We start from the raw sequence: 27,153 nt of genomic DNA on the forward strand, positions 1-27,153 counted from the left end.
AAATGAAGATATTATAATAAGGCCTAATTAACATTGATTTGCATTTTTTTAGAAATCAACAGTGGTTGACCGTTCTTTTAGTGCAACAACTTTGAACCCATACATGCCCAGGCCTAATAGACAGACTGAAGTGGTAGAAAGAGGTGAGTCGTGATTCTGTTTTATCTGTTAACAATGAACTTCTCTGTTCTGCTATAATAAAAAAGGTAAATAGTGACATTTCAGCAGTGTGAATTGCAGCAACATGTGAATGTTGCTACAATAATTTCCATTTATAAATATCTTTAACATAGCAAGCAACACACATAAAAGTTGCTGGTGAATGCAGCAGGCGAGCCAGCATCTCTAGGAAGAGGTACAGTCGACGTCTCGGCCCGAAACGTCGACTGTAGAGTCCTGACGAAGGGTCTCTGCCCGAAACGTCAACTGTACCTCTTCCTAGAGATGCTGCCTGGCCTGCTGTGTTCACCAGCAACTTTTATGTGTGTTGCTTGAAATGCCAGCATCTGCAGATTTCCTCGTGTTTAACATAGCAAATTATCTCAAGGCACATCACAGAGTGTTTATCAATCAGCAATTCATGGTGGCACGCATAATGGCACAAAAAGATAGAAACGTTTCCAAGTTATTTTATTCTTTGATATAAAGTTGGAAGGTATGTGCAAGATAGCAATAGAGCAAATGTGTGATCTAAGCAGCAAAATAAAATATTTTTGTTAACCCCGGTATAAATTCTGCCGATATGCAAGCCCATTGCTTTACATAAGAATCTCAAAATTCATTGTACTGGACTTTCCAAGGAAGGTAATTATTTAACTGATGCGGAGAAGAGATTTGTCCCTACATTCATGATTGCTCACCCACGGCTTTAGCCCAGAGTACATTGGCACAAGTAGGGAGTGGTCAAAGCTCCAGGAGTCTCAGGAATGCACATTAATACTGGAGGCTAACAAGGTGAAACTGAGTATGACATCACGAAAGATCATTAATTACCTTCTTGCAATTTGTCTGACAATGACCAGCCTTACAAAATTAACTGAATTTACCTTTCAAAAATACTAGTCTTATTTGTTAGCTCACTCTCTACAAAGTCTTAGAATAAGTTGGTCTGCCTGTTTGGTCATGTCTTAAAATATTGTGTCCTCTAGACTCTGCTATCAGATTATCCAATCTGCAATATGATTTGTTTTGATCTGGCCATTCAAGAAACATATTGAACACAGAACAGTGCAGCTCAGAAATAGGCACTTTAGCCCACTATGTCCTTAACGACCATGACGCCAAATTAAATTAAACCAATCTTCCTGCACTTCATCTATGTCTCTCCATTCCCTGTATGTTCATGTGCCTTGGCAGCATGTTACATGCACCTACACTCTTCTGTTTAAAAATAGTTAGCCTGCATCTCTCCTTTAAACATTACACCTCTCATCTTTACAAGTAAACATTACACTCTCACAAGTCCCGCCGAAGGGGTTTGGCCCGAAACATCGACTGTGCTTTTTCCATAGATGCTGCCTGGCCTGCTGTGTTCCTCCAGCATTTTGTGTGTGTACCTCTCATCTTAAAGCTTGTCCTCTAGAATTTGACATTTCTACCCTATGTCTCTCATAACTTTATAACCTTCTATCAGATCTCCCCTCAGTCTCTGGTACCCCAGGGAAGACAGTCCTAGTTTGTCCACCCTACCCTTATGGCTAATTTCGAAAGCATTTTTCAAGTTTTGAAATCATACCCGTTGAGATATTCACAACTGAAATACTCATTGTTTTGTTTCCTTACCCCATCCTCCCTGTCCAAAGTTTCTTTTTTACTACAGCATGTCTCTACTCCAGCTCGAGGCTTCGGAGTTCCAAGTTCAGTCCCAGTGTCTTCTGCCAGGATTCTCTGTACCTTCTCCCTGTGGAATGTGTGGGTTTTCGCTGGGTGCTCCTGTTTCCCCCCGCAGTCCAAAGACATACTGGATGGTTAATTGGTCATTTTAAATTAACCCGAGATTAGGTTAGGGTTAAAATAGTGTCGCTAGAGGTTGCTGGGTGGTGTGGCTTGGAGGGTCAGCAGGGCCTCTCCCAAAATATATCTCTAGATAATAAAAAATAAGATGAATCTCCTTTACTAACTGGCTGGCTGATATTTGAGATATGCTGACTGGAATATTATGGCTATGGATTACATCCTGCACACCATTACAGTGTTTCATTCCTGACAATTATCAGTTTTAAAAATTAAGAGTGAATGCAATATATGTCCCCCCCCATCCCATCTGTGTTGTGTGTGTTGTCTTGATATTATTAAAGGCACAGAGATGAATTTCCGCATGATTTTCCACATTCTCCATCATAACTTTATCCAAGGAGAGACAGCTTCCCTGCGGCTGCCATGATGGAAGATTTAGAGACAACCACTCCCCCTTCCCACTACCATCTGCTACAACCCTCTCCTCCCATCCCCACAGAAATGCACTCTTATAATCAAATATCCAACCAGCTCCTTCCCAAATTCCTGAAATTCAGCTGAGTTAAGAACCAATAATGCAAATAGCAGTATGGGTTAATGCTGCCAAATTGGTTAATTATATAAAGTTAATAACTGCTGAATGAGTGCACTGTATGACCAGAGTTGAGTTCAGTACTGAGTACCTCTCTGCCACACTGTAGGTGTACGGAAAGATGCCATGCCCATGGATACCAGCGTCTATGAGAGTCCGTATGCTGACCCTGACGAGCTGCAGGGAAAGACACTTTACTTGCAAAATGATTGCCTCATACTGGAAGAGAAGGAACTTGGATCTGGTAACTTTGGTACAGTAAAGAAAGGAATTTACAAAATGAGGAAGTAAGTGTTTACACGTTCAGAAGGAACAAACTGATATGACACAGAAAATACACTGTAAGCAGCTTTATGAAATGTTCATTTCCTAAGTGTGTTTTAGAGTCATGGGGCACCGCAGTACAGAAACAGGCCCTTTGGCTCATCCAGACTGTGCACCTAGACCATACCCTCCATATCCTTCCCTTCCATTTACTTATCCAACTTCTCTTAAATGTTGCAATCAAACACGCATCTACCACTTCCGCTGTCAGCTCGTTCCACACTTGCACCACACACAGAGTGAAGAAGTTCCCCCTTGGTTTTCCCTTAAATATTTCACCTTCCACCCTTAACCTATGACCTCGAGTTCTCGTGTCACCCAGCCTCAGTGGAAAAAAAGTCTGCTTGCATTTACCTTATCTATACCCCTCATAATTGTGTTCACCTCTATCAAATCTCCTACACTCTCCTACTCATTCTCCTACTGTCCAGGGAATAAAGTCCAAACCTGTTTAGCCGTTCCCTACAGCTCGGGCTTTGGTTAGGTTAAGGATCAGTTAAAGATGTCATATGGCTCAATTTTAAAGAAGTTAACAGTTAAAACATGCAAGTAATACTCAGAGTTAAATTAAGCAATCTTTTACAGTACTTAAGCAATCTCATGTTATATTTCCATAATTATGAAGAATATACAATATTACTTGCACATTATCCCTCCTGGCAAAGTGTCATTGTGAGAAAGGTGACAATATTATATTACCTTGAAAATATATCAATATTAGAATAACTGGCTAATTGAGGTCAAATATCAACATATATTGTCATAATACAAGACTGGGTGTGTTCAGAACTGTTAAAAGGGGTGTTGGGGTTACATGATTTTGTCCACCTTACTCTCAGGATCACAATTTTTGCACCTTTAAATAGACTAAATTGATCCTCACTCTCCAAATGTTCTGAGCTTTGCAAACTATACAATCCTAAAAATGCCTTATCGGATTTTGTTTGTCTCCTTAAACAGCATTTCAAGGGTGTAGTTGATTGCACATTTTTTGTCCTCCCAACAGGAGTTGTCCCATTTGAGTGGACGTATCGTAGAGCTTGTAATTGTTTTATTGGCAATAGTGACACTCCAGTACCTTATTAACAGTTACAATGTCACCTTTGACAGCAGGATTGATAGGCTACTTGCCCATTGAATGCATTTATAGAACTTGCATCATGAACTTGTGAAGAAACAGAAGATAACCAATAATGTTGATCTGTCTCAAGCTGACTTAGAGTCAGATGTGAAAAGGCAGAAAATGGTTCGGCACAGCCAAGAAGGGCCAAAAGGCCTGTTTCTGTGCTGTAGTTTCTATGGTTTCTATGTATCTCAGACGCCAACCTCGACATCATAGCATTCTGATGTGTTCTCCAGGCAGTCTTGGCTCTACGTACAGCAGTGAAGCAAAAAGTTGCCATACTTGCAGTATTACATGTAGTTCTGGTTCTTGTGCCTTTGGGGAAGGATGTGATTGATGGAGAGAATGCAATGGAAATTTATCCGGATGTTGCCTAGATTGGAAGAATTCAGCTTTGGGGAGAGATTGGATAGGCTGGACTTGTTTTCCTTGTAGTGAAAGAGACTAAGGGCTGATGTGATAGAGGTCTATAAGATTATGAGAGGCATAGGTAGTCAGAATCTTTTATTCCCGTGATAGGGATATCAAAAATAAGGTGCCATAGATTTAAGGAAAGGGGAAAAAAGGAGTCTGAGAGTACTGTTTTCTAGAGAGAAAGGTTGATATCTGGATTGTACTGTGAGAGAGAATGAAACAATCACTGCATTTAAGAAGCATTTGGACAATTAAGTAGTCAAGGCAGAGACTATTATATATAGGGAAATGGGGTTATTGTACATGGGTAAAAAGATTATCATGGAGCCTTACGACCCACTGAATCCATCCCACTCATGAATAACCTTTTACACTAATCCTATGGTAATCCCATTTTTATTCTCCCCACTTTCCCATCAATTTTCCTAACATTCTGCCACACATCTAACTAGAACTGTGGCCTAATTAGGGAGAGCCAGCATGACTTTGTGCAAGGCAAGTTGTGTCTTACTAATTTGATTCAGTCTTTTGATGAGGCGATGAGGGTGATTGATGAAGGTAGGGCTGTGGATGCTATCTGCATGGATTTCATTAAGGCATTTGACAAGGTCCCTCAAGGGAAGCTCATGTGGAAGATTAAGATGTGTGGGATCCATGGTGAATTGGCCATTTAGATTCAGAACTGGCTTGTCTGTAGAAGACAGAGGATAGCGGTCAAAGGGGCTTATTCTAGCTGGAGGTCTGTCATTAGTGGTGTTCTGCAGGGACCTGCATTGGGAACTCTGCTGTTTGTGATGTATAAGAGGATGAGCCGTGTGAGAATAGGACCCGTCAGGTGTGATAGTAGAAACGTGTGCATGGAATCAGAAGAGGTAGCAGAGGTACTTAATGAATACTTTGCTTCAATATTCACCAGGGAAAAAGACCTTGGCAATTGTGGGGATAACTTACAGCAGACTGAAAAGCTTGAACATATAGACATTAAGAAAGAGGATGTGTTGGAGCTTTTCAAAAGCATTAAGTTAGATAAGTCACCGGGACCGGATGAGATGTACCCCAGGCCACTGTGGGAAGCAAGGGTGGAGATTGCTGAGCCCCTTATAATGATCTTTGCATCATCAATAGGGATGGGAGAAGTACCAGAGGATTAGGGGGCTGCAAATGTTGTTCCCTTGTTCAAGAAAGGAAGTATAAATAACCCAGCAAATTATAGACCTGTGAGTCTGACTTCAGTGGTGGGCAAGTTGTTGGAGAAGATCTTGAGAGGCAGGATTTATTAGCATTTGGAGAGACATAATCTGATTAGAGATAGTCAGCATGGCTTTGTCTAGGGTAGGTCGTGCCTTAAGAGCCTGATTGAATTCTTTGAGGATGTAACAAAACACATTGATGAAGGTAGAGCAGTGAATATAGTGTATATGGAATTCAGTAAGGCATTTGATAAGGCTCCACATGCAAGGCTCCTTCAAAAAGTAAGGAGGCATGGGATCCAAGGAGCCTTTGCTTTGTGGATCCAGAATTGGCTTGCCCACAGAAGGCAAAGAGTGATTGTAGATGGTCCGTATTCTACATGGAGGTTGGTGACCAGTGGTGTTCCTCAGGGATCTGTTCTGGGACCCCTCCTCTTTGTGATTTTTATAAATGACCTGACTGAAGAAGTGGAAGGGTGGGTTAGTAAATTTGCTGATGACACAAAGGTTGAGGGTGTTGTGGATAGTCTGGAGGGTTCTCAGAAATTACATTGGGATATTGATAGGATGTAGAACTGGGCTAAGGAGTAGCAGATGGACCTCAACCCAGATAAGTGTGAAGTGTGAAGTGGTTCATTTTGGTAGGTCAAATCTGAAGACAGAATATAATATTAATGGTAAGACTCATGGCAGTGTGGAGGATCTAAGGGATCTTGGGGTCCATGTCTATAGGACACTCAAAGCTGTTGCGCAGGTTGACAGTGTCGTTAAGAAGGCGTATGGTGTGTAGGCATTCATTAACCATCGAATTGAGTTCAAGAGTCATGAGGTAATGTTACAGCTATATAAGACCTTGGTCAGATCCCACTTGGAATACTGTGTTCAGTTCTGGTCACCTCACTACAGGAAGGATGTGAATACTATAGAGAGAGTGCAGAGGAGATTTACAAGGATGTTGCCTGGATTGGAGGGCGTACCTTATGAGAACAGGTTGAGTAAACTTGGCCTTTTCCCCTTGGAGCGACGGAGGATAAGAGGTGACCTGATAGAGGTATATAAGATGATGAGGGCCATTGATCATGTGGATAGCCAGAGGCCTTTTCCCAGGGCTGAAATGGCTAACACAAGGGGACATTTTAAGGTGCCTGGAAATAGATACTGAGGGGATATCAGGGGTAAGTTTTTCATACAGAGAATGATGGGTGTGTGGAATACATTGCCAGAGGTGGTGGTGGAAGCAGATACAGTAGGGTCTTTTAAGAGCCTCTTAGATAGGTACATGTGCTAGGGAAATTCTAGGCAGTTTCTAGAGTAGCTTACATGCTCAGCACAACATTGTGGGCCGAAGGGCCTGTAATGTGCTGCAGATTTCTATGTTCTATATAAATGACCTGGATGAAAATGTAGGTGGGTGGATTAGTAAGTTTTCTGATGATAAAAGATTGGTGGTGTTGTGGTTAGCTTATAAGACTGGCAAAGAATACAATGGGATATAGATCATTTGTGGATATGGGCAGAGAAGTGGCAGATGGAGTTAAACCCAGTCAAATCTGAAGTGTTGAACATTGGTAGGTCAAGTGTAAAGAGAAAGTACACTGTTAAGTGCATTACTCTTAAAACCCCCAAGACCAGTGTTGAGGAGCAGAGGGATCTTGTGTTTCAAGTTCATAGCACCCTAAAAGTGGCTACACAGGTTGACAGGGTGGTTAAGAAGACATGACATACTTGTCTTTATTAGTCAAGACACTGAGTTTCAAAATCGAAAGTTATGTTATAGCTTTATAAAACTCTAGTTGGGCCACATCTGGAGCATTGTTCTGTTTGCCCCACTATCAGAAAGATGTTGAGTCTTTGGAGAGGATGCAGAAAAAGATTATCAAGACGCTACTTAAATTAGAGGGCATGTGCTATAATGAGAGGTTGGACAAACCTGGGTTGTTTTCTCTGAAGTGGAGGATGAGGGGAGATCTCATAAAGGTCTATATGATCATGAGAGGTATAGCTAGAGTAGGCAGGCAGTATCTTTTTCCAGGGTTGAAATGAATAGTATGATAAGGCATGCATTTGAGGCGAGAGAGGCTAAGTTCAAAGGAGATGTGAGGGGCAAGTTTTGTACACTGAGAGTAGTGGATGCCTGGGAAACGTTGCCCAGGGTGATGGTAGAGGAAGATACATTAGGCACTTTTCAGAGAAGTTTCGATAGGCACATAAATGCGAGAGAATTGAAGGAAATGGACACTGTGTGGCAGAAGATTAGTTGGCCATTTGTTTACTAATTGAGTTGGTTCGGCACAACTTTGTGGGCTGAAGGGCCTGATTCTGGTCTCTACTGTTCTATGTTCTTTCTATACACTAGGGTCAATTTACAGTGGCCAATTAACCTAATAACCCGGATGTCTTTGGGATGTGGGTGGAAACCTGAGGAAAATCCAGGGAGGAAGAGCAAACTTCACACAGATATCACCATAGATCAGGAGTGTGCCGGTATCACTAGAACTGTGTGGTAGCAGCTCTAATGGCTGTGCCAATGCTGAGAGGCTATTTTCGTTACGTGAAAAATCAGGAACATGAAAAAATAACCTCAGGATAAGGGCTGGCCATCTCAGATCGAGACAGGAAAATGTCTGATGAATCAGAAATGGGTAAATATTTCAGAATTCTGGACCTCGAAGGCTGGTGGGTGCTTAGGCTGTTATACATAACGTTTGAAAACAATAAGGTAAATGGAGGGTGTACTGATCAATTAGCAAGCGAGCTTGAGACTTAGGATCTGCCAAGATCTCATTGTATAGTGGAGTAGATTCACCTGAATGGTGGGTAGCGGGTTCAAGCATTGATTCCTGCTCCTAGTTCTTATTTCATAACATAACCAACAACAGAAACAATAATAATCAATTTAATTACAAAATACTCATAAATCTTCTCAGAGAACTTGGTGCAGGGATCAAGATTCTAAATTTACATCTTGTATTGGGGAAATGTAAATTGCGACCTGACAACTTTTGAAGTACTCCATTTTTATGCATGTGTCAATGTTTGGGATTATATCTTTGGATTTCTTTTAACAGGAAAAATATAAGCGTAGCAGTAAAAGTATTAAAGAGTGATGATCCTGCAGTAAAGGATGAGCTGATGAAGGAGGCACAATTCATGCATCAACTTGATAACCCCTATATCGTCCGTATGATTGGCATCTGCGAGAGAGAGTGTTTAATGCTGGTGATGGAACTCGCTGAACAAGGCCAAATGAATAAATTTCTAATGACTCACAAGTGAGTTTGATTTTTCGTATACTTCTTCACACTGGACTATTAAACAAATCAATTAGATCTTCAAAGGCCGCAAATTTGAAGGCTTTCAATCACATATTCACATAGGCCAAAAAATACTTATTGTCATTTTGTCTATGTACTAAATAAGTTTTTGAATTGCAACAAAAGATTTATAATTATTAATTTTGTTTACTTTGCTTCTGCACCCAAATGAAATGATTGCCAAATGTCAAACTGCATTTTAAAGGGGTTATGTTACTAAATAGCCAGAAACAATTAACACCTTGTTAACTATTAACCCAGCAGGCTTTTTAATATATTAGAAGCAGCACTTAGCATAACTTGTAACTACTGATTCTAAAGAATCAGCCATTCTGATAAGTCTTCTGTAGAACTGTCTGGTTGTTTCATGTAGAGAACAGAAGAGAATCAATTGTTGATGAACAAATCTGAATAATGATTTAGTGTTATATAACAATAAATCAGCTCCTGTTTACATGAACTTTGTGTAACATGCAAGCGTATTGTAGACACATTCTGTCCATTAATAAGAGAAGTTCAAATTCCCATTGTTAATTTTAATTACAACTGGTAGTTGCTATAGGCAACATTCCTTATGTACATGGCTATAGGATTAAAAGTAATCATTATTTTGCAACAGTTTGCACTGGTTTGTACAATATCTAGTGTTAGATGAGATCTGATTTCCTCCAGTCAAACAAGGAACTTTGACCATCGTTAACAAACTCTTTTTTCAAGGCACCATTTCATCCAGTTTGCTGGCACAGGGCAAAAGCATCTAAGCTTCAATTTATCTCAAAGCCAAGCATCCAACTCTAAGTTTTCCATTCTACTTGGGGTAATGTTACTTTCAGTGGTGTCATTATTCCATCCATGACCTTGTCGCCTCCCTACACAATCATTCCAATGCTCTCCACCATGTCCATCATCCACTAAATCCCATTCGCGTATTGTTACGTACCCCGTAACTGGGTTGCCAAACCAGCAGAAATGGATCACTCAGTTGGAGTCTGGAGTACTAGAACTAAGGAAGTTTTATTAAATAAACAAGCAACACAGTAATCGAAAGGATAATAAATGCAATAGTTCAGCGATGATAAACACACATGTGCACAGAATTAAGATAACAGCATCAATCAAGCTCTATCGTTGTCTAGGGGTAAATGACCAAATTTCAAAGTGACTCAAAGTTCAGTCCAGTTTAGTAGTTCAGTTCGCAGTAATCGTTGCCATGGCGATGGACAACGTCGGGGGAGAGAGAGAGAGAACAAGAACAACTGATCATTCAGACACGGCTTCACTCACAGACCGGCGATATGGCTCACAAGCAGCTTTTGGGCGGGTCCTTGGTGATGTCACCTGAGGTCACCGACTGTGACCCCTCCTCCAGATGCGGTCGATCCTCTGCAGTGAAGCCGGCACCCAGGCAAGGGCGGACACACACCGGGTTCCCGCTGATCGTACCTTTCCACCCTGACCGTTGTCTGATACTTCCCACCGACTCGTGAGAGGCGTACCGCTTCCAGGGTCTCGTTACCTCGGGTGGCGTGTGTGTCCTGCCTTAGCGAATCTGTCCCTTTTTATCCCCCTGCTGGGGTATTGCCTGTCCATCACTTCAAACAGTTCAAGGTTCAAAGGGGGGAGCCGCTCCAGACAGCTCTCTCTCCCACGTCCCTTCATTACACATCTCCAGACGCTGCTCCATTGTTCCTTATCTCTCCTTCCCCTGAGGGCAGGTGGCAGACCACTTGCTGATGTCACTGATGCTAACCCAGGCCAGCAAACATCTTAATTTTATGTGTATTCTCGTCACAGTATACACTTCAACCTTGCTGATCTAAGTAAAAGGGAGATAAGACAATAGAAAGTATCTATAAGAATAGATAATCTGTATGCTGCGATACTTATAATTATTGATCATTCATTTTAACTTTCCCAGATAATAATTGAATTAAAATGTCCTTTATTTTCAGAGACGTTAGCATTAACAACATAGTTGAATTGGTGCATCAGGTGTCCATGGGCATGAAGTACTTAGAAGAGAAAAATTACGTGCACCGAGATTTAGCGGCAAGGAATGTTCTCCTTGTAACTCAGCATTATGCTAAAATCAGCGACTTTGGTCTGTCAAAAGCCATAAACTCTGAGGAGAATTACTACAAGGTAAGTCGTAAAAATGCCCTTTATTGACCTCAGTATATCTTGGATTTCAATCATAAATTTCTCATGTTGCAAACTAAGTAATTAATGATGGATTATAACTGGAATATCTATTCATCCACCTCCTAATGAAAGCCTTTATCATCTGCAAACTCTGAAGTGCCTCTCATTTGCATAATTAACTTGAATCAGTCATCTTTTAAAACACAAAATGATACCAATCTACAGGATATTTAGATCTCTATTTAATATTCTGAGTTTATCTTTGCGACTTCTTCATAATTGTGTCCCACCCTGTCGTATTATTGAGTAGTCTGTCTGGGCATTCATTTTCACACCTCTCTTTCTTTTCACTCAGCATTAGCACCTCATTACTCCTTCCTCTCCCCATATCATTCATCAGCCTCCCCACAATCAGCATTAATGACAAGCTTTCAGCTGTCTTTACATGAATGTTTTAAGCTAAATCTTTCAGAAGAATTTGGAACATAATTGCCCTGCTTATAATGAAGCACCAAAATTGTGTTTTAAATATTTAAAATGAATGTTTATTTCTAATAGTTGCAGTTTATTCATGACAATAATATATACTTCACAGCTTTGAAAATGATTTTTCTCCTTGCGATTTTCTTCCTGGTGTTACATGCCCAACTTGCAGAACGTTTCTTTGGTGCAGTTTGTTCTTCTTTACATGCAAAATTCAAAGTTCACAGTTCAAAGTACATTTATATATACTATGTACAACCTTGAGTTTTGTCTTCTTGCGGACAGCCACAAAAAAAAACAACAGAATCCATGCAAAAAAACCTACACAACAAAGACGATCAAAAAGGAACAAATCATGCAAACAGTGAAAACGGTAAATAAGTAATACACAAACATAAAGCACAGAGTTCTGAAAGTGATTCCACAGCTACAGAGTCAGTTCAATGCTGCAGCCGGTCCAGGAGCCTGATAGCTGCATGGAAGATAGTGAAGCCAGTCCAGGAGCTTCTTCGCTATGCTCCTCCTTTTCTCTTGGCCTCAACACCTTAATATATTAATCTGGCTCAGTACTTAAATCAGCTAAACATCAATTTATTTATTCACTCTTGCCACTTCAAACTGGCCCTGACTCCAATCCAGCAATGGCCACTGTGGCCATACCTGCATTCTCGAGAGTCCAGTTTGTTGAATCATTCAGAACGCCGTGAAAACACCGGGTATACAGACAGTTCGAAAGCACAACTCCCAAATAGAAATTACAGGCTGATTGTGGCAATCGTACTCCAGAAAAAGTATATTTGATGTTTGCTGCCTGCAAAACATCTCTAAGTTTCACTAGCGCCATCCAATTAATGGAAAATATTTGTCACAATACACAGGTGCAATGATAAGCTTACTTGCAGTAGCACCTTAGGCACATAGTATCGTATAATCATACATAAAATCATATCATATAATCCAGAAAAATATAATTAAACATAATTTATTCACAATATTTTTACAAGAAAACATAATTAGAGCAGAAGAACAAAGTCTATTTTGGTGCAAACTGTCAAAGTGTTCCTAATGTGCTCAGCCATAATGAGTAAGCATTTGCCATTTGGTTTAAGAGCCAAATAAGTGGTTTAAGGGATTTAGCTCTTCTTGATCCAGGTGGCTTCTGTATCTCCTGCCCAATGGCAGCTACAAAAAAAATGCCATGGCCAGTCAGTCAGGATACTTTCAACAGAACATCTGTAGAAGTTTGGTAGACTGTATGATGATAAATCAAACCTCCTAAACAAGTAAAGATGCCCGCCCACTTTCCTTATGATTGCACCTTTGTGCTGGACCCAGACCAGTCATCTGATATGTTCACACCCAGGAATTCAAAGCACTAACTCCCCACTGCTGTTTCCTCAATGTACAGTGGCACATTTTCATTCTCCTTCACTTTCCTGAAGTCAGCAATCAGCGTTTTGATTTAGCTGATGTTGAGTGAGAGGTGTTTTTGAGATGCTACTCAACCAGATGTCTTATCTCACTCTGGTAAACTGACTTTTCACTACCTGAGATTAGTGTTAGCACTAATGTGCCAACATACACAATTATGTAATTATTATGATACTGCATTTTACATTTGTTAAGAAGTCAAGTGCTACAATATCACCAGTTTCTTTCTCTTGTTCTTCTGACATTTATTTTAGGCCAAAAGTACAGGTAAATGGCCAATAAAATGGTATGCACCAGAATCTATTAACTACTACAAGTTTTCCAGCAAAAGTGACGTCTGGAGCTTTGGTGTGATGATGTGGGAAGCGTTTTCTTATGGGCAGAAGCCATACAAAGTAAGTTTTGTTCTAATGTAGTAAACAATGTTAGTTTCATGAACTATGCACCTCCTCCAGCTGAAATCAAAGGCTTCTGCTAGCTTGCTGTGATGTTATTGAAATCTTTGCTGCAGTTGCTGATGGAGAAGGAAACAGACTTGGCAGTATTGTGTTAATCAGCCTTTCTTCACGAATATTGTAGGAATCAAAGTAAAGCATTTGGCTCATTGTATCTCATACACTAACATTGTGTGTGAACATTCATCAGTATACTTGACTACCAAACTATCAACCTCAGATTTAAGATTAGTAATTGACCTTGCACCTTTCTTGTGCCAACCCTTGTTTTCAAACTTTTGCTCTGAATATTGTTGAACTTTCTCCTCTGGTCAACCAATGCAAATGACCATTCGACTTTACTTAAACACTTCCATGATTTAATACACTGTTATGAGCTTCCTGATAGATTCAGATCTAGAGGTTGTCCATTCTGGAGCAACTGGCCAGGTTCATTCCAAGAGTGAGACTTCAGAATCCTCTTCTTCATGACAGTTATTGCTATTTGGATTTCTAATGTTCCTTATTCTAATCTTCCAGAATGTTCACTTTTTGCCCCTTCTATGAATCTTATAATACTGGGAGGAAACAGGAAACATCTGCGCCATTGTTCCCTTTACAATGTCTCAATTTGGAGATCTTCTGACCACAATGGTTTAACTCACTCTTAGCTAAGAGTGATTCAATCTACTGATATCAATTGAATCACACAGCTCATTCAAATCACTTCAGTTGCTAAGAATTACCTAAACATCTCAGGTTTTACTTCCCTTCTTCCACTGGGCTGGTGCTCCCAAATAGTCCTTCATCACATCAGTCTTTATTGGTATTTACTTGTTCTTTATATAGCTAAGATAGCTTGGTCTCAAGTTTAAGTAATAATCCCCATTATCTTCAGCTCCTTCAATTGTGGAGAATCAAAATCACTGACATATGTTGTGAAATAGAACATAGAACATAGAAATCTACAGCACACTACAGGCCCTTCAGCCCACTATGTTGTGCCAACCATGTTACCTAATCTCGAAACTGCCTAGAATTTCCCTAGCACATAACCCTCTATGCTTCTGAGCTCAGTGTACCTATCTAAGAGGCTCTTAAAAGACCCTGTTGTATCCTGATAGTTTGCAGCAGTGGTACAGTACAATACATAGCAATTACTATGTTATAATAAGAAATATAGAAAAATAAATAAATAGTGCAATAAGAGGGCAAAATAGCGAGGTAGTTTTCATGGGTTCATGGACCATTAATAAATCTGACGGTGGAAGTGAAGAAGCTACATTGAATGTGCATCTTCAGGCTCCTCCCTGGTGGTAGTAATGAGAAGATGGCATGTGTTGGGTGGCAAGGGTCCTTAATAATAGATGCCAGCTCCTTGAGGCACCTCCTTTTGAAGATGGCCTTGATGGTAAGGAGGCTGGTGCCCATGATAGAGCTAGCTGGGTCTACAGCCCTCTACTGCTTTTTTTTATCTTATGCATTAGAGCAGGGGTTCCCAGCCTTTTTTATGCTATGGAGCCTTACCATTAACCGAGGGCTTCATGGACCACAGATGTGGAACCCCTGAATTAGAGCCTCCATACCAGGCAATTGTGCAACCAGTAAGAGTGCTCTCCACAATGCATTTGTAGGAATTTGCTGAAGTCTTAGGTGACATACCTAAGGAAGAGGAGAAGATGGCGATGCGATGTAGTGCGCAGCCTCTCCGGTGAATGATATCTGTAATCTGTCAAGTAGGGTACCGTGCACAATTCTGATTTGATGGAGACAGATGTGAGAGTACGGAGGAACATCTGGAGAAACTTCTGAAATGCCCGCTTTTCTGCCACTGCTACTGTGTGGTTCAGAATCTCCAGAGGAGAAGGCCCCGAATCCTCGGCTTTGCTTGTTTTGGCGTCCAGGGCGAGGTCGAAGGCACTCGGCAGAGGATGGCGCTCAGGAGGCTGTATCGGAGGGGCTGGTCGGAGGCTCGAAGTTTTCGGATGGACGGACTCAGTGTCGGCTGTTGTCGGGTGCTTCCAATGCATCGGCAGTTGATGGTGCCTGAAGGTTTATGGCAGGGAGTTTCTCCCTTTTGCCGCCTGCTATCAGGGACTCGGGAGTCGATTGAGACTTTGAGACTTTTTTTTACTGTGCCCATGGTCTGCTCTTCATCAAATTATGGTAATGTTTTGCACTGCTGTAACTATATGTTATAATTATGTGGTTCTGTCAGGGTTAGTCTTTGGTTTGTCCTGTTTTCTGTGATATCACTCAGGAGGAACATTGTATCATTTCTTAATGCATGCATGCATTTCTAAATGGCAATAAACGAGGACTGAGTGTTCTCACAATCTAAAAAACCTAATCTAAAATACCAAATCTCCTCAAACTCCCAATGAAGTATAATCTCTGGTGGACCTTTGCATTTTCATCAATGTGTTTAACCCAGGATAAATCCTCTGAGATGTAGACACCCAAGAACTTGAAGCTGCTTATCCTGTCCACTGCTGACTCCTTGAAGAGGACTGGTGTGTGTTCCCTGATCTCACCTTCCTGAAGTCCACAATTAATTTGTTTATCTTACTGATGTTGAGTGGAGGGTAGTTGTTGCAACACCACTCAACTAGTTGATCTATCTTACTCCAGTACACCTCCTCATCACCATCTGACGTTCTGCCAACAACATGCATCATCGACGAATTTATAGATGGTGTTTGAACTGTGCCTAACCACACGGTCATGAATGCAGAGAAAGTAGAGCAGTAGGATAAGCACACATCCTTAAGGTGCGCTGGTGTTGATTGTCAGCGAGGGAGGAGATGTTATTTCTGATCTGCACAGACTGTGGACTCCTGATGAGGACGTCAAGGATCCAGTTGCAGAGGGAGGTACAGAGGCCCAGACTTTGAAGCCTGAGAGGATTATAGTGTTGTACATGAGCTGAATTCAATAAACAGCAACCTGACATAAGTATTGCTGACATCCAGATGGTCCAAGGCCAAGTGGAAAGCCATTGAGATTGCATTGCCGTAGAGCTGTTGTAATGGTAGGCAAATTACAGTGCATCTAGGTCCTTGAGCAAGAAGGGGTTAATTCTAGCCACGATCAACTTTTTAAAGCTCTTCATCGCAGTAGGTATGAGTGCTGTCAGGTGATAGTTGCTGAGGTAGCTCCCTCTGCTGTTCTTGATCACCGGTATGATTGATGCTTGTTTGAAGCAGGTGTTCACCCTCTCACTGACTGCAGCAGTGGGAGGATGAACATGCCCTTGAACACTCCAACGTACCCTGCCCGTTATAGCATTGGGGCCTGATAACTTGTGATGGTTCACCCTCTTGAAGGATGTTCTAACTTCGGCCTCTCAGATAGATATCACAGAAAAGTTTTTTTGCAACCTAGGCTATCTGCTTCTTTTGATGAATGTTGGTGATATTGTAGGATGGTATCCTGGTTCATGGATTGGAATGTTGCGTTTATGGACTGTGGGCTTTTTCAAACTTATGGTTTTTATATTTTGTGTTTTTTTTAATTCCCCGTTCCTTTTCCATTTTGTTGTGCGAGCGGAGGTTGTTTGGGGGTTGATGTCCTGATAGTTCTCTGCTCATTTTTTGTGGGATGGCGTGTCGATGCTCCTGTTCCGTTTTGTGCGGGGGAGGCGGGGTTTGGGGGGGGGGGTCAGATCTGATGCTGTCCTTTTTTGCTTTTTTGTACGTGGGAGGTGGAGGGTTTGATGTTTTTCTCTGAATGACTTTCATGGTCTTACTTTGTTTCGTGTCTACCTGGATAAGATGCAGAGTTGAATATGGACACATGCTTTGATAAATGAACCTTTAAAAATCATTGACCCTAAATCAACACCTTTAAATGTTACATTCTAGGGAATGCAATCCTACTTGTATAATCACTTCTTGGAAACTAACACCTTGAGCCCTGGGAAGAGCAAAGACGCTACATTTTTCTTTGAACTCGTGTGTAGATGGAGTGGAGGCGCATGATGGATCTGGGGTTGCGGCCACAAACAACACTAAGATTAGCAATGCAAGTCAGTAAGGCATTTGTAAAGGAAGCAAAGCACCATGCTTCATTTCTAGAAAGATAGAACTGAAAAGTAGAGATTACTTAAGTTCTAATTAATTCTCATTAGACAGCACTTAGGATCTACGAACAATTCTTGTCTCCTATTATAAAAAGGATTTAGAAACAGTGGAGAGTTGGTTAAATTATTTAATAGATAATTATAAAAAGATGTAATTATATCTGAAATAAGATGTCATACCTATCAATATAGATTAAGTAGACAAGAATTTATTTGTATAGAGAACAGGAAATTGAAGAATGACTTAATAGGGGATTTCAAAACTGCAAATGAGCATGATAGGATAGACATCTATAATGGGGTAAAAGAGAACTACTAAGAATTTTAAAAGGTGGTGCAGTGGATAGCGTGATGCTGCTACAGCTTGGGCTGTTCTGGAGTTCAGAGTTCAGTTCTGGTGCCGTTCTGTAAGGAGTCTGCGTACATCCTCCCTACAGAATGCTTGGGTGCTTTCCAGGTCCTCCCGTTTCCTCCCACAGTCTAAAGAAGTGCCCGGAAGGTTAATTGGTCATTGTAAACTGTCCTGTGATCAGGTTAGTGTTAATAGGGTTTGTTGGGTGTTGCTGGGCGGCGTGGCTCGAAGGGCCAGAAGGATCTACTCCACACTGTATTGCTAAGCAAATTAAAAATTGTAGACCCAGCTAGCTCTACCTAGTGAGTAGTTCAAGTGTCGATCTCATGAATATTATCAGTGATTAAGATGAGCAGTGTCAACACAGTTATAGGTAAGCTAGATAAACATGAGACTTAAATGAGGTTTATGAAGTTTAATGGAAGTCTCCCTATCTATCTCAGTCTGCCTTTTCTTCCTAGCAGATGTTCAATAAGGCTTTGCTTTTTAGTCAAGCTTATGGTCAGCTGCCTTCTCCAGGTTTGGTCGCATCTTGATTGATTATTTTGTTATCTTAAAGGCAATATCTAGCACATTGTTGTTTTTGTTGTTGATGGCTATAAAGGGTAAGAGGAGTTTCATGGGTAAACACTAATTTGGACTACAATGTAAATTTTAGTTAAGAGCATCTTCAATTGAAAAATCCCAATCAAGTCCAAAGGCACAGGCTATCCCATTAAGCACACCCTTCTTAACTGTATTCTTCAATTGATGGGTGTCCACTCGTTTCTACAATTCAATACAATAAAATAGTTACTTTCAAATCTAGATAAAAGATGCATGCATTTTGCTCAATTACATTCCACTTTCGTAGCTTCAGTAAATCATACGATACAAAAAGACAATGTGATGTGTTCACACCAGTAGGACATTACTATAGCAACAATTGAAAGGAATTTAGATAGAAACCTGAACAGCCAGGGAATGCAAGGACATAGACCATGTGCAGGCAAATGGGAATAGTCTTCTAATAGTCTTTTAATTGTCTTCTTGGTCAGCACAAGTATTGTGGGCCAAAGGACCTGTTTCTGGTCTGTATTCTTCTATGTTCTGTGCTCTGTGACTGTTAACCTACAGTGTCAGTGGCTGAGCTGGGTTGGCATTAGGCCTTTCTGCCTCCCAGAAGCCTTATGGTTGTACATGGCTTGGCACAAGTGCATCTTTTCACCTCCTACATTCCCCGCAATGCTAAACGTAGAAAATAAAACTGTCTACAGGGTCCAGATTATAATCTAAACATGAGCACCTATCGGAGTCCCACCATTTGCGAGACGAGTAGACTTACCTTTCTAGAGTCTGAAGTCATACAAAACGTAAGCAGCCTTTCAAGAGAACAAGTCCACACCAATCATCGGGCATACAGTTACACTAATCCAATATATTTATTTATTTAGAGGTATGGCATGGGCAGGCCCTTCCGGCCTAATAAACTGCATCACCCAGCAACTAAACTATTTAACCCTAGCCTAATCACAGGACAATTTACACTGAGCAATTAATCTACTAACCACTATGTCTTCCTGTGGGAGGAAACCGGAGGAAACTCGTGTTTACAGGGAGGATATATAAGTTCCTAGCAGAAGGTATCAGATTTGATTTCTGAACTCTGATGGCCCGAGCTTCCCATCGATGCCCCCCCCACCCCTGATTCTACCACAGATCCACACACTAAGGAAAATTTACAGTGGGGAGGTTATTCTACCCACATGTCTGCCAGGCAGCATAATGGGAACTCCTCTGACTCTGCCAGGTTCCAGGCTCTACATCAGGCTTCATTTGAGTGTGTTGGACTTCGAGTTGCCTCTCCAAACTAAACTGAAATCAAGGGAAATTCTTCAGCCTTATTTGAGAATTTGTATACTTACGGAGTGTGTACAAAGAGCCTAGGAAGTTGAGCTCCATCCTAATACTCAAGTTTTTTTTTGTCAGTTTCTCTGCCTGGTTCTCAAATGGTCTAATAAAAATTTTTAGAAAATAGATTGGCATTATCTTTACCTAAATCCCACAATGTTTTATCTATTCAAATATAGAAACTATCGAGCATTATTTAGTAGTGTTAAATATTAATTATTAATGTCCTTTCTTTAAGATAATTTTGTATCAATGTTTTCTTTCTCACACCATTATAATTCTCACGTAAAATTGTAAATAGTGAAAACACAGAAGTAATGTAAACAATCAGTTGGTGATGTCTTCTGCAGAGCTGAGAAACATCCTACATTAGTGGTGAATTTTGTGAGGAATCTCTTACTGGGTTGGCAAAGCTAAATCTTACTGGAGAAATATCAGAAAGATTGCAGACACCCCACCCCCAAGTACTGTTCTGGTGGCTACCGTTACTCATTAAAACCAACACTGTAACAGCTTCAATCCACAGATCAGGCATCACTGAAGTTATCTTCGTTTCTGGCTGGAAGCTGTCTGGATCAATAGTGTAACTAATTTCTCCCATGCAGTTCCCCACTCCTTCGGGCAAGTGAGAATATATATTGTGAAGGACGTAAAGCCCCACCATCTGTTCCTGGGGAACATATTTTACCATATTTTATCACCTGCAGAAGATGACCTTTACCCTTGCAGTCTGTCTTCCATCTCCAATTATCAATTATCAACTCACATCACAAAATTAACATTATTTCTGTGTCCTTTAACATTTTTGAAGCAGCTCATATTTTTGAACTGTACATTTATACAACTTCCAGGTTGGTCTTCTAACCAACGTGGTATTGATCTCATAAAATAAACCAGCAAGATCTATTGTTAACAAATCCCTGCTGTTTCCCTCAGATCAGCTAATTTTCTGTGCAACCTGGAAAAAGAATCCAGCAAAGTCTGCAAAGACTAAAGAAATTAATAATTACCTGAAGGTTCCAAGGTTATTTTTATGTTTAAGGGCAGCAGGGTTAAGCCAAATAACCACAGCACAATAATCCTTGTGCTAGTGATAGGGAAAATACAGTGGTTTATGGTTAATCGGAGAAGCAGCTTATTTAAGGTAACTTCAAGAACAAAAACAAATTGAGAAAATAACTGGGATTCATTTTGTTTATTTGGGACACTACGCCACTTCATTAGGACAGGAACTAGCTTCAGTCATGTGCATGTTGTGTGGCTGTTAGACACTATACCATGCTTAGAGTGAACAGGTTTTAAATAGTGTTAGTTGCGTGTGTTTGTATTCAAAAAGCAGTGATTTTTGTTACTGACAGTTGGTGAGAAATAAGCAATAAGACAATTCAGAACTGTTTTGTTCACTGTGGTTTCAAGCATTCAGTCTTGGAGATGCTAGAGATGGCTTGGAGTGAGAATGAAATTATTTCACTACTTCAACAAGTTAGGAACTATGAAGATATCAGGAGCCATCTTGAATGTTACAATGAAAATGAAGCTATGGAGGATGCAGTCATGAAAGTGTTGTATAAATGCAGTCCATTATCAGCTCTAGTTGTCTGTGCTGATCTTGTTCTTTACAGTCAATCAAAAGAACACAGCAGCGTACATTGGATGAACTCCTCCGTCCATAACTGTTGGGAACTAATACACAGTTTAATAGTACTGCAGTACTATTGGTAGTGTTCCAATTTGATCTTTATTTCATTTAAATGCATAATTTTTTTTTACCATGTTAAATGGTAATTTGTCCTTTTTATACCTTTTTAACTATTTCCATGATACTTTGGTTAATTTGGGGCAGCTGCCTAATTGGCCTAAATATATTGGTCAGATGTATAACCGGAATCCACTGTACTGGTGAAAATTCGAAGGAATGGGATCTATGTACATTTTGAAAGACAGGGTCTGATCAAGGGTAGTCAACACTGCTTTGTATTGGAGACACCCATGTTTCACCAGTTTTGTGTTTTTTGAGGAGACAACTAAGAAGATTGATGGAGGCAAGTTAGTAGACATCATCTATGTGAACCTCCTGAATCATTTGACAAGGTCCTGCACAGTGGTTAGTACAGAAGGTTTAAGTATATGAGGAACGTTGTTTCCAATGTTTAGGAGGAACTTTGTTTTGTTTGGTTGTATATATGTAGAGTCAGATGGCAATAAATTTGAACTTGATTTCCAAGGCAAGCTGGCTAATTGGATTTTAAATTAGCTTGATGATGGGAGGCAGAGGATAATGGTGGCAGGATATTTTATCTGATTGTAACTCTGTGACAAGTGGTGTACTACAGGAATCAGTGCTGGAACTTTTGTTGCTTGTGATATATTTTAATGACTTGGATGTAAATTTATGAGTTTTGTATTAGTAAGCTTGTAGATGAGACAAAATGTTGGAGCTACTGCAGGATACAGGTTAGGTGGAAAGATGGGTGGAGTGTTGGCAGATGGAATTTAGCTTAGACAAGTGTGAGGTTATACAGTTTGGCAAGTCAAACATTGCGCGGGGGGGGTGGTCCACATTCGGTAAATAGTAGGGCACTAAGTAGTGCTGATGAACACAAGAACATTGGGATTGAGGTTCATTGTTCCCTGAAAGTATCAACACATGTAGATAGGACGGTAAAGAAAGGAGAAGGCATGTTTTCCTTGATAGATCAGGGCATGATATATAAATGATGGGAGATTATGTTGGAACTGGTTAGACTGTGTTCGAATTGATTGCTGCATTTTAGGAAGGATGTGATGACCCTGGAGAGAGTGCAGTGGACATTGACCATGATGTCACCCAAATTAGAGGACATTAGTTATGGGGAGACATTGCATAGGCTGGCCCTGGTTTCGCTGGAGCAAAGGAGGGTGAGGACTGATCTGATAACAGAGGTATATAAAATTATAAGCGACAAAGAGTAGGTAGGGAAATTTACCTGATGACTGGTGTTTGAGAAATAAGGCGGCGTAAGTTTTAAAGAGAAGGGAAGAATTTTTAAGAGATTCTGAAGGGGAAGAGTTTTTCTCAAGGCCTGTGTTGTGGTTCAAGTGGTCTGAAACAACAAATTCAAACAAGCTAAATCCTTGGCTGATGTAGTGCACTTCGAGCACACCATGCCAATCATTTGCTGAACATGTGGAGAATGGTGTGTGACAGCAAAGGTGTGGTGGCGAGGGGGAATTAGCCCAGGTTTTATAAGTCATTCCGGTAATGGTGTGAAGGGTTTATAATAATACCCCAAATGCTGATTAGCCAGGATTGTGAACCTTTGACCTGTAATAATAGAACATGAACTCTCTACCTGGCATCACATGTTATGGCCATTTTGCATATCTAAAATTAAATGCTGTAAGATGTTGTCCATTATTCATTATATTTGACTGCAAAATGTCTTAAAAGAGCCTGAACTTATCTGCACAGGGAATGAAGGGCCAAGAAGTTGTACAAATGATCGAAGCAGGCCTGCGATTGGAAATACCAGCCAGATGTCCTGTTGAAATGTTTGAATTGATGCAAGAATGCTGGACGTACAAGTGAGTATTTTCCCCCCTTTTTCAGCTGGATCTGTAGCAAAACAGAGGCCCTACATTACATGAGTTATTTTACACCCTCTGCCCTCTGCTTATCTTGGATATTGCTGATTATGAATTATGAAATGATTTTCCATTATCTTCTGATTCCATTTATAGGAAAATATACCTTCTAGAGTTATTACTGTACATGGCACAGACCTAAGGTGTAGGTTAAGGGTTACAGAAGTAGGTTATTAATTTATTGAGTAATCAATAACCCACTTTGTAAGGGGAAGGGCCCAGAACAGAAAACTAAAAGCTGAGGGGAAAATTAAAAAGACTCAGCAGTACCCTGCTGCGTTTCTCAGTTCATACCAGCGAGATGAGCTGTAGCTACAAAAATTAATGTACCAAGTGACTTCATTGTGTGATCAAAGTGACTTAGTGGCTTATTACCCAAAATACCCAGTGCAGGTTATTATGAAATAAACTATATAGAGGGAAGTCGTGTTCATGTAGGCAGAAATTTATCCTTTGTTAGACCTAGAGTTAATTATTTCAGTGCTTTCCTGAGCAGCTTTCCCCTCACTGTCTCCCATGTGAAAAAGCAAGTGGTATTGCATGTGTTGAGGTGTATGAAAGTAAACAAATCGACCTGCCTGGTTGAGGAATATCAAATAACGTGATGGGAAACTAGATAAGAAAATGCAGAGCCTTCACTGAGATACTTGTATATCCAAGAACACTATGGGAGGCTAGAGAAGAAAATACAGGAGCCCTTGCTGAGATCTTGCAATCTCGCTACCCTTTGGGAAGGCGCCTAAAGACTGGAGGATAGAAAATGTACCTTTATTTAAGGAGGACTGCAAGGATGGGCCAGGTAATTTTAGACCTGTTTGCTTAACATCTGTATTAGGGAAGTTGCTGGAAAGCATTATGAGGGATAAAATATCCTTAGATTTGTTTCATCTGGGGTAGCCATCAAGATGTTGTATGTGGGAGATCTTATGAATTTGATTGAGTTTTTTTGTAAAGTGATGAGGATAGTTCATGAGAGGGGTAGTAGATGTAGTCAATATAGATTTCAACAAGAGTTCACATAGCAGGCTACTCTGGAAGTTTAGGTCGCATGGCATCTAAGGAGAGCTAGCAAACTGGATATAAAATTGTCTGATGGCAGGGAACGGAGTGTGATGGTGGAAGGATGCCTCTCAGACGGGAGGCCTGTGACTAATGCTGTGGCTAGTCATTATTGGTGGGTCCATTTTTATTCATCAGCAATATTAATGATTTGAATGAGAATATATGAGGAATAGTTATGAAGCTTGCAGGTGACACTAACATAGGTGGTTTCATAGTCAGTAAAGAGGGGTATCAAGAACTGCAGTGGCATCTTAATCAGCTGTGCAGGTGGCCGGAGAAATGGCAAATGGAATTAACTTCAGTTAAGTGGAAAGTGACACACTTTGCAAGGACAATCAAGGTTGAACTTATACACTGAGTGGAAAGGTGGAGTCATATAGCCACAGAACACCACAACACAGAAACAGGCCATTCACCTCATGTAGTTTATGCCAAACCATTAATCTGTACCCAGAACATATCCCTCCATACCCCTCCCATCCATGTACCTTTCCAAATTTCTCATAAATGTTGCATTTGAATCTGCATTCACCACTTACACTGGCAGCTTGTTCCACACTTGCATCACCCTCTGAGTGAAGACGTTCCTGCTCATGTTCCGCTTTAGCATTTCACCTGTCAGCCTTAACCTATGACCTCTAGTTGTCATCTCAGCTAACATCAATGGAAAAAGCCTGCTTGTAGTTACCCTCATAATACCCCTCATAATTTTGTATATCTCAATCAAAACTCCCTGCAATCTTTTACATGGTAGGGAATAAAGTACCAACCTATTCACCTTTCCATATATCTCAGTTCTTCAAGTCTGGCAACATCCTTGAAAATTTTCTTTGCAAACTTATTTACACTTTTCCTGTAGGTAGGTGACCAAAACTGGACACAATACTCCAATTTAGGCCTCACTGACGCGTTATATAATTTCAACATAACATCCCAACTCCTATACTCAGTACATTGATTTATGAAGGCTAATATGTCAAAAGATTTCTTTACGACCCTATCTACCTGTGACACCACTTACAAGGAATTATGGATCTGTATTCCCATATCCCTCAGTGCCCTATCACTCACTGTGTAAGATCTAACCTGATTAGTCCTCCCAAAGTGCAACACCTCATACCTGTTTGCATTAAATTCCATCTATCATTTTTCAGCCCACTTTTCCAACCTGGTCCAAATCCGACTGCAAGCTTTGATAGCCTTCTTCACTGTCTACTATAGTTCCAGACTTGGTGCTATCCACCAATCTGCTGATCCAGTTTACCACAATATCATCCAAATCATTGATGTAGATGACAAACATCAGTGGACCCAGCACCAATCCCTGCTTCACTGCACTAGTCACAGGCCTCCAGTCAGAGATGCAACCATCTACAACTACTCTCTGGCTTCTCACGTGAAGCTAATGTCTAATCCAATTTATTACCTCACCTTGAATGCCAAGTGACTGAACATTCTTGACCAACCTCCCATCTGGGATCTTGTTAAAGTCCATGCCAACAACATCCACGGCCTTGCCTTCATTAACTTTCCTGGTAACTTACTCGAAAAACTCTAAGATTAGTTAGACATGACTTACCACACACAAAGCCATGTAGACTATCCCTAATCAGTCCTGTCTATCCAAATAGGTATGTATCCTGTCCCTTAGAATACCATCCAATAACTTTCCCACTACTGATGTCAGGCTCACTGGTCTATAATTTCCTGCTTTATTACCTTTCCTAAACAATGGAACAAGATTAGCTATCCTCCAATCTTCTGGCACATCACCATGGCTGAAGATGTTTTAAATATCTCTGCTAGGGTCCCTGCAATTTCTGCACTATCCTTCCACCAGGTCTGAGGGAACATATTGTCAGGCCCTGGAGACTTATCCACCCTAATTTGCCTCAAGAGAACAATCACATCCTCCTACGTAATCTGCACATGGTCCACGACCTTGCTGCTGCATTGCCTCACATCTGTGGACTCTGTGTTCATCTCCTGAGCAAGTACGGAGGCAAAAAATCCATTTAAGATCTCCCCCATCTCTTTCAGCTCCACACATAAATTACAATCTAATCTTCCAGAGGATCAATATTGTCCCTTGCTATCCTTTTGCTCTTAATATTTCTGTAGTTGCCTTTGGATTCTCCTTCACTTTCTCTGCTCAAGCAACCTCATGTCTTCTTTTAGCCCTCCTGAATTCCTTTTTAAGTGTTCTTTTGCATTTCTTATATTCCTCGAGTACCTCATTTGTCTTTGCCTGTCTATATCTGCTGTGCCCCTCCTTCTTTTTTCTTAATCAGGGCCTCAATGTTTCGCAAAATACAAAGTCCCCTTAAACCTGCTATCCTTGCCTTTTATTCTGTCAGGAACATACAAACTCAGTACTCTCAAAATTTCACTTTTGAAGGCATCCACTTACCAAATATACTTTTGTCAGAAAACAACCTGTCCCAATCCACACTTGCCAGTTCCTTTCTGATACCATCAAAATTGGCCTTTCTCCAATTTAGAATCTCAACCCGAGGCTCAGGCCTATCCTTTCCCATAATTACCTCGAAGCTAATGGCATTATGATCACTAGATACAAAGTGTTCCTCTACACAAACTCCAGTCACCTGCCCTGTCCCAGTTCCAGATAGAAGATCTAGTATCACACTGTCTCTAGTTAGGACTTCTATGTACTGGTAAAGGAAATTTTCCTGAATGCATTTAACAAACTCTTTCAGATCCAGCCCGTTTACAGTATGGGA

At 40.6% G+C, this 27,153-nt stretch overlaps 1 protein-coding gene across 5 annotated transcripts in view; it reads left to right on the forward strand.

Annotated features, from left to right (window-relative positions):
* syk (spleen tyrosine kinase) overlaps positions 1–27,153 on the forward strand; it is a 132,417-nt gene that overhangs the window by 100,669 nt on the left and 4,595 nt on the right. For all 5 annotated transcript variants that reach the window (XM_063068928.1, XM_063068931.1, XM_063068929.1 and 2 more), the window contains 6 exons: positions 53–143; positions 2,658–2,835; positions 8,668–8,871; positions 10,866–11,055; positions 13,224–13,364; positions 23,178–23,290. In XM_063068928.1, coding sequence (XP_062924998.1) covers positions 53–143; positions 2,658–2,835; positions 8,668–8,871; positions 10,866–11,055; positions 13,224–13,364; positions 23,178–23,290 — 917 coding nt within the window. The remainder of the gene's footprint in view (positions 1–52; positions 144–2,657; positions 2,836–8,667; positions 8,872–10,865; positions 11,056–13,223; positions 13,365–23,177; positions 23,291–27,153) is intronic.

This window comes from Mobula hypostoma, chromosome 16 (assembly GCF_963921235.1).
Source record: "Mobula hypostoma chromosome 16, sMobHyp1.1, whole genome shotgun sequence".
In the NCBI taxonomy this organism is placed as follows: domain Eukaryota; kingdom Metazoa; phylum Chordata; class Chondrichthyes; order Myliobatiformes; family Myliobatidae; genus Mobula; species Mobula hypostoma.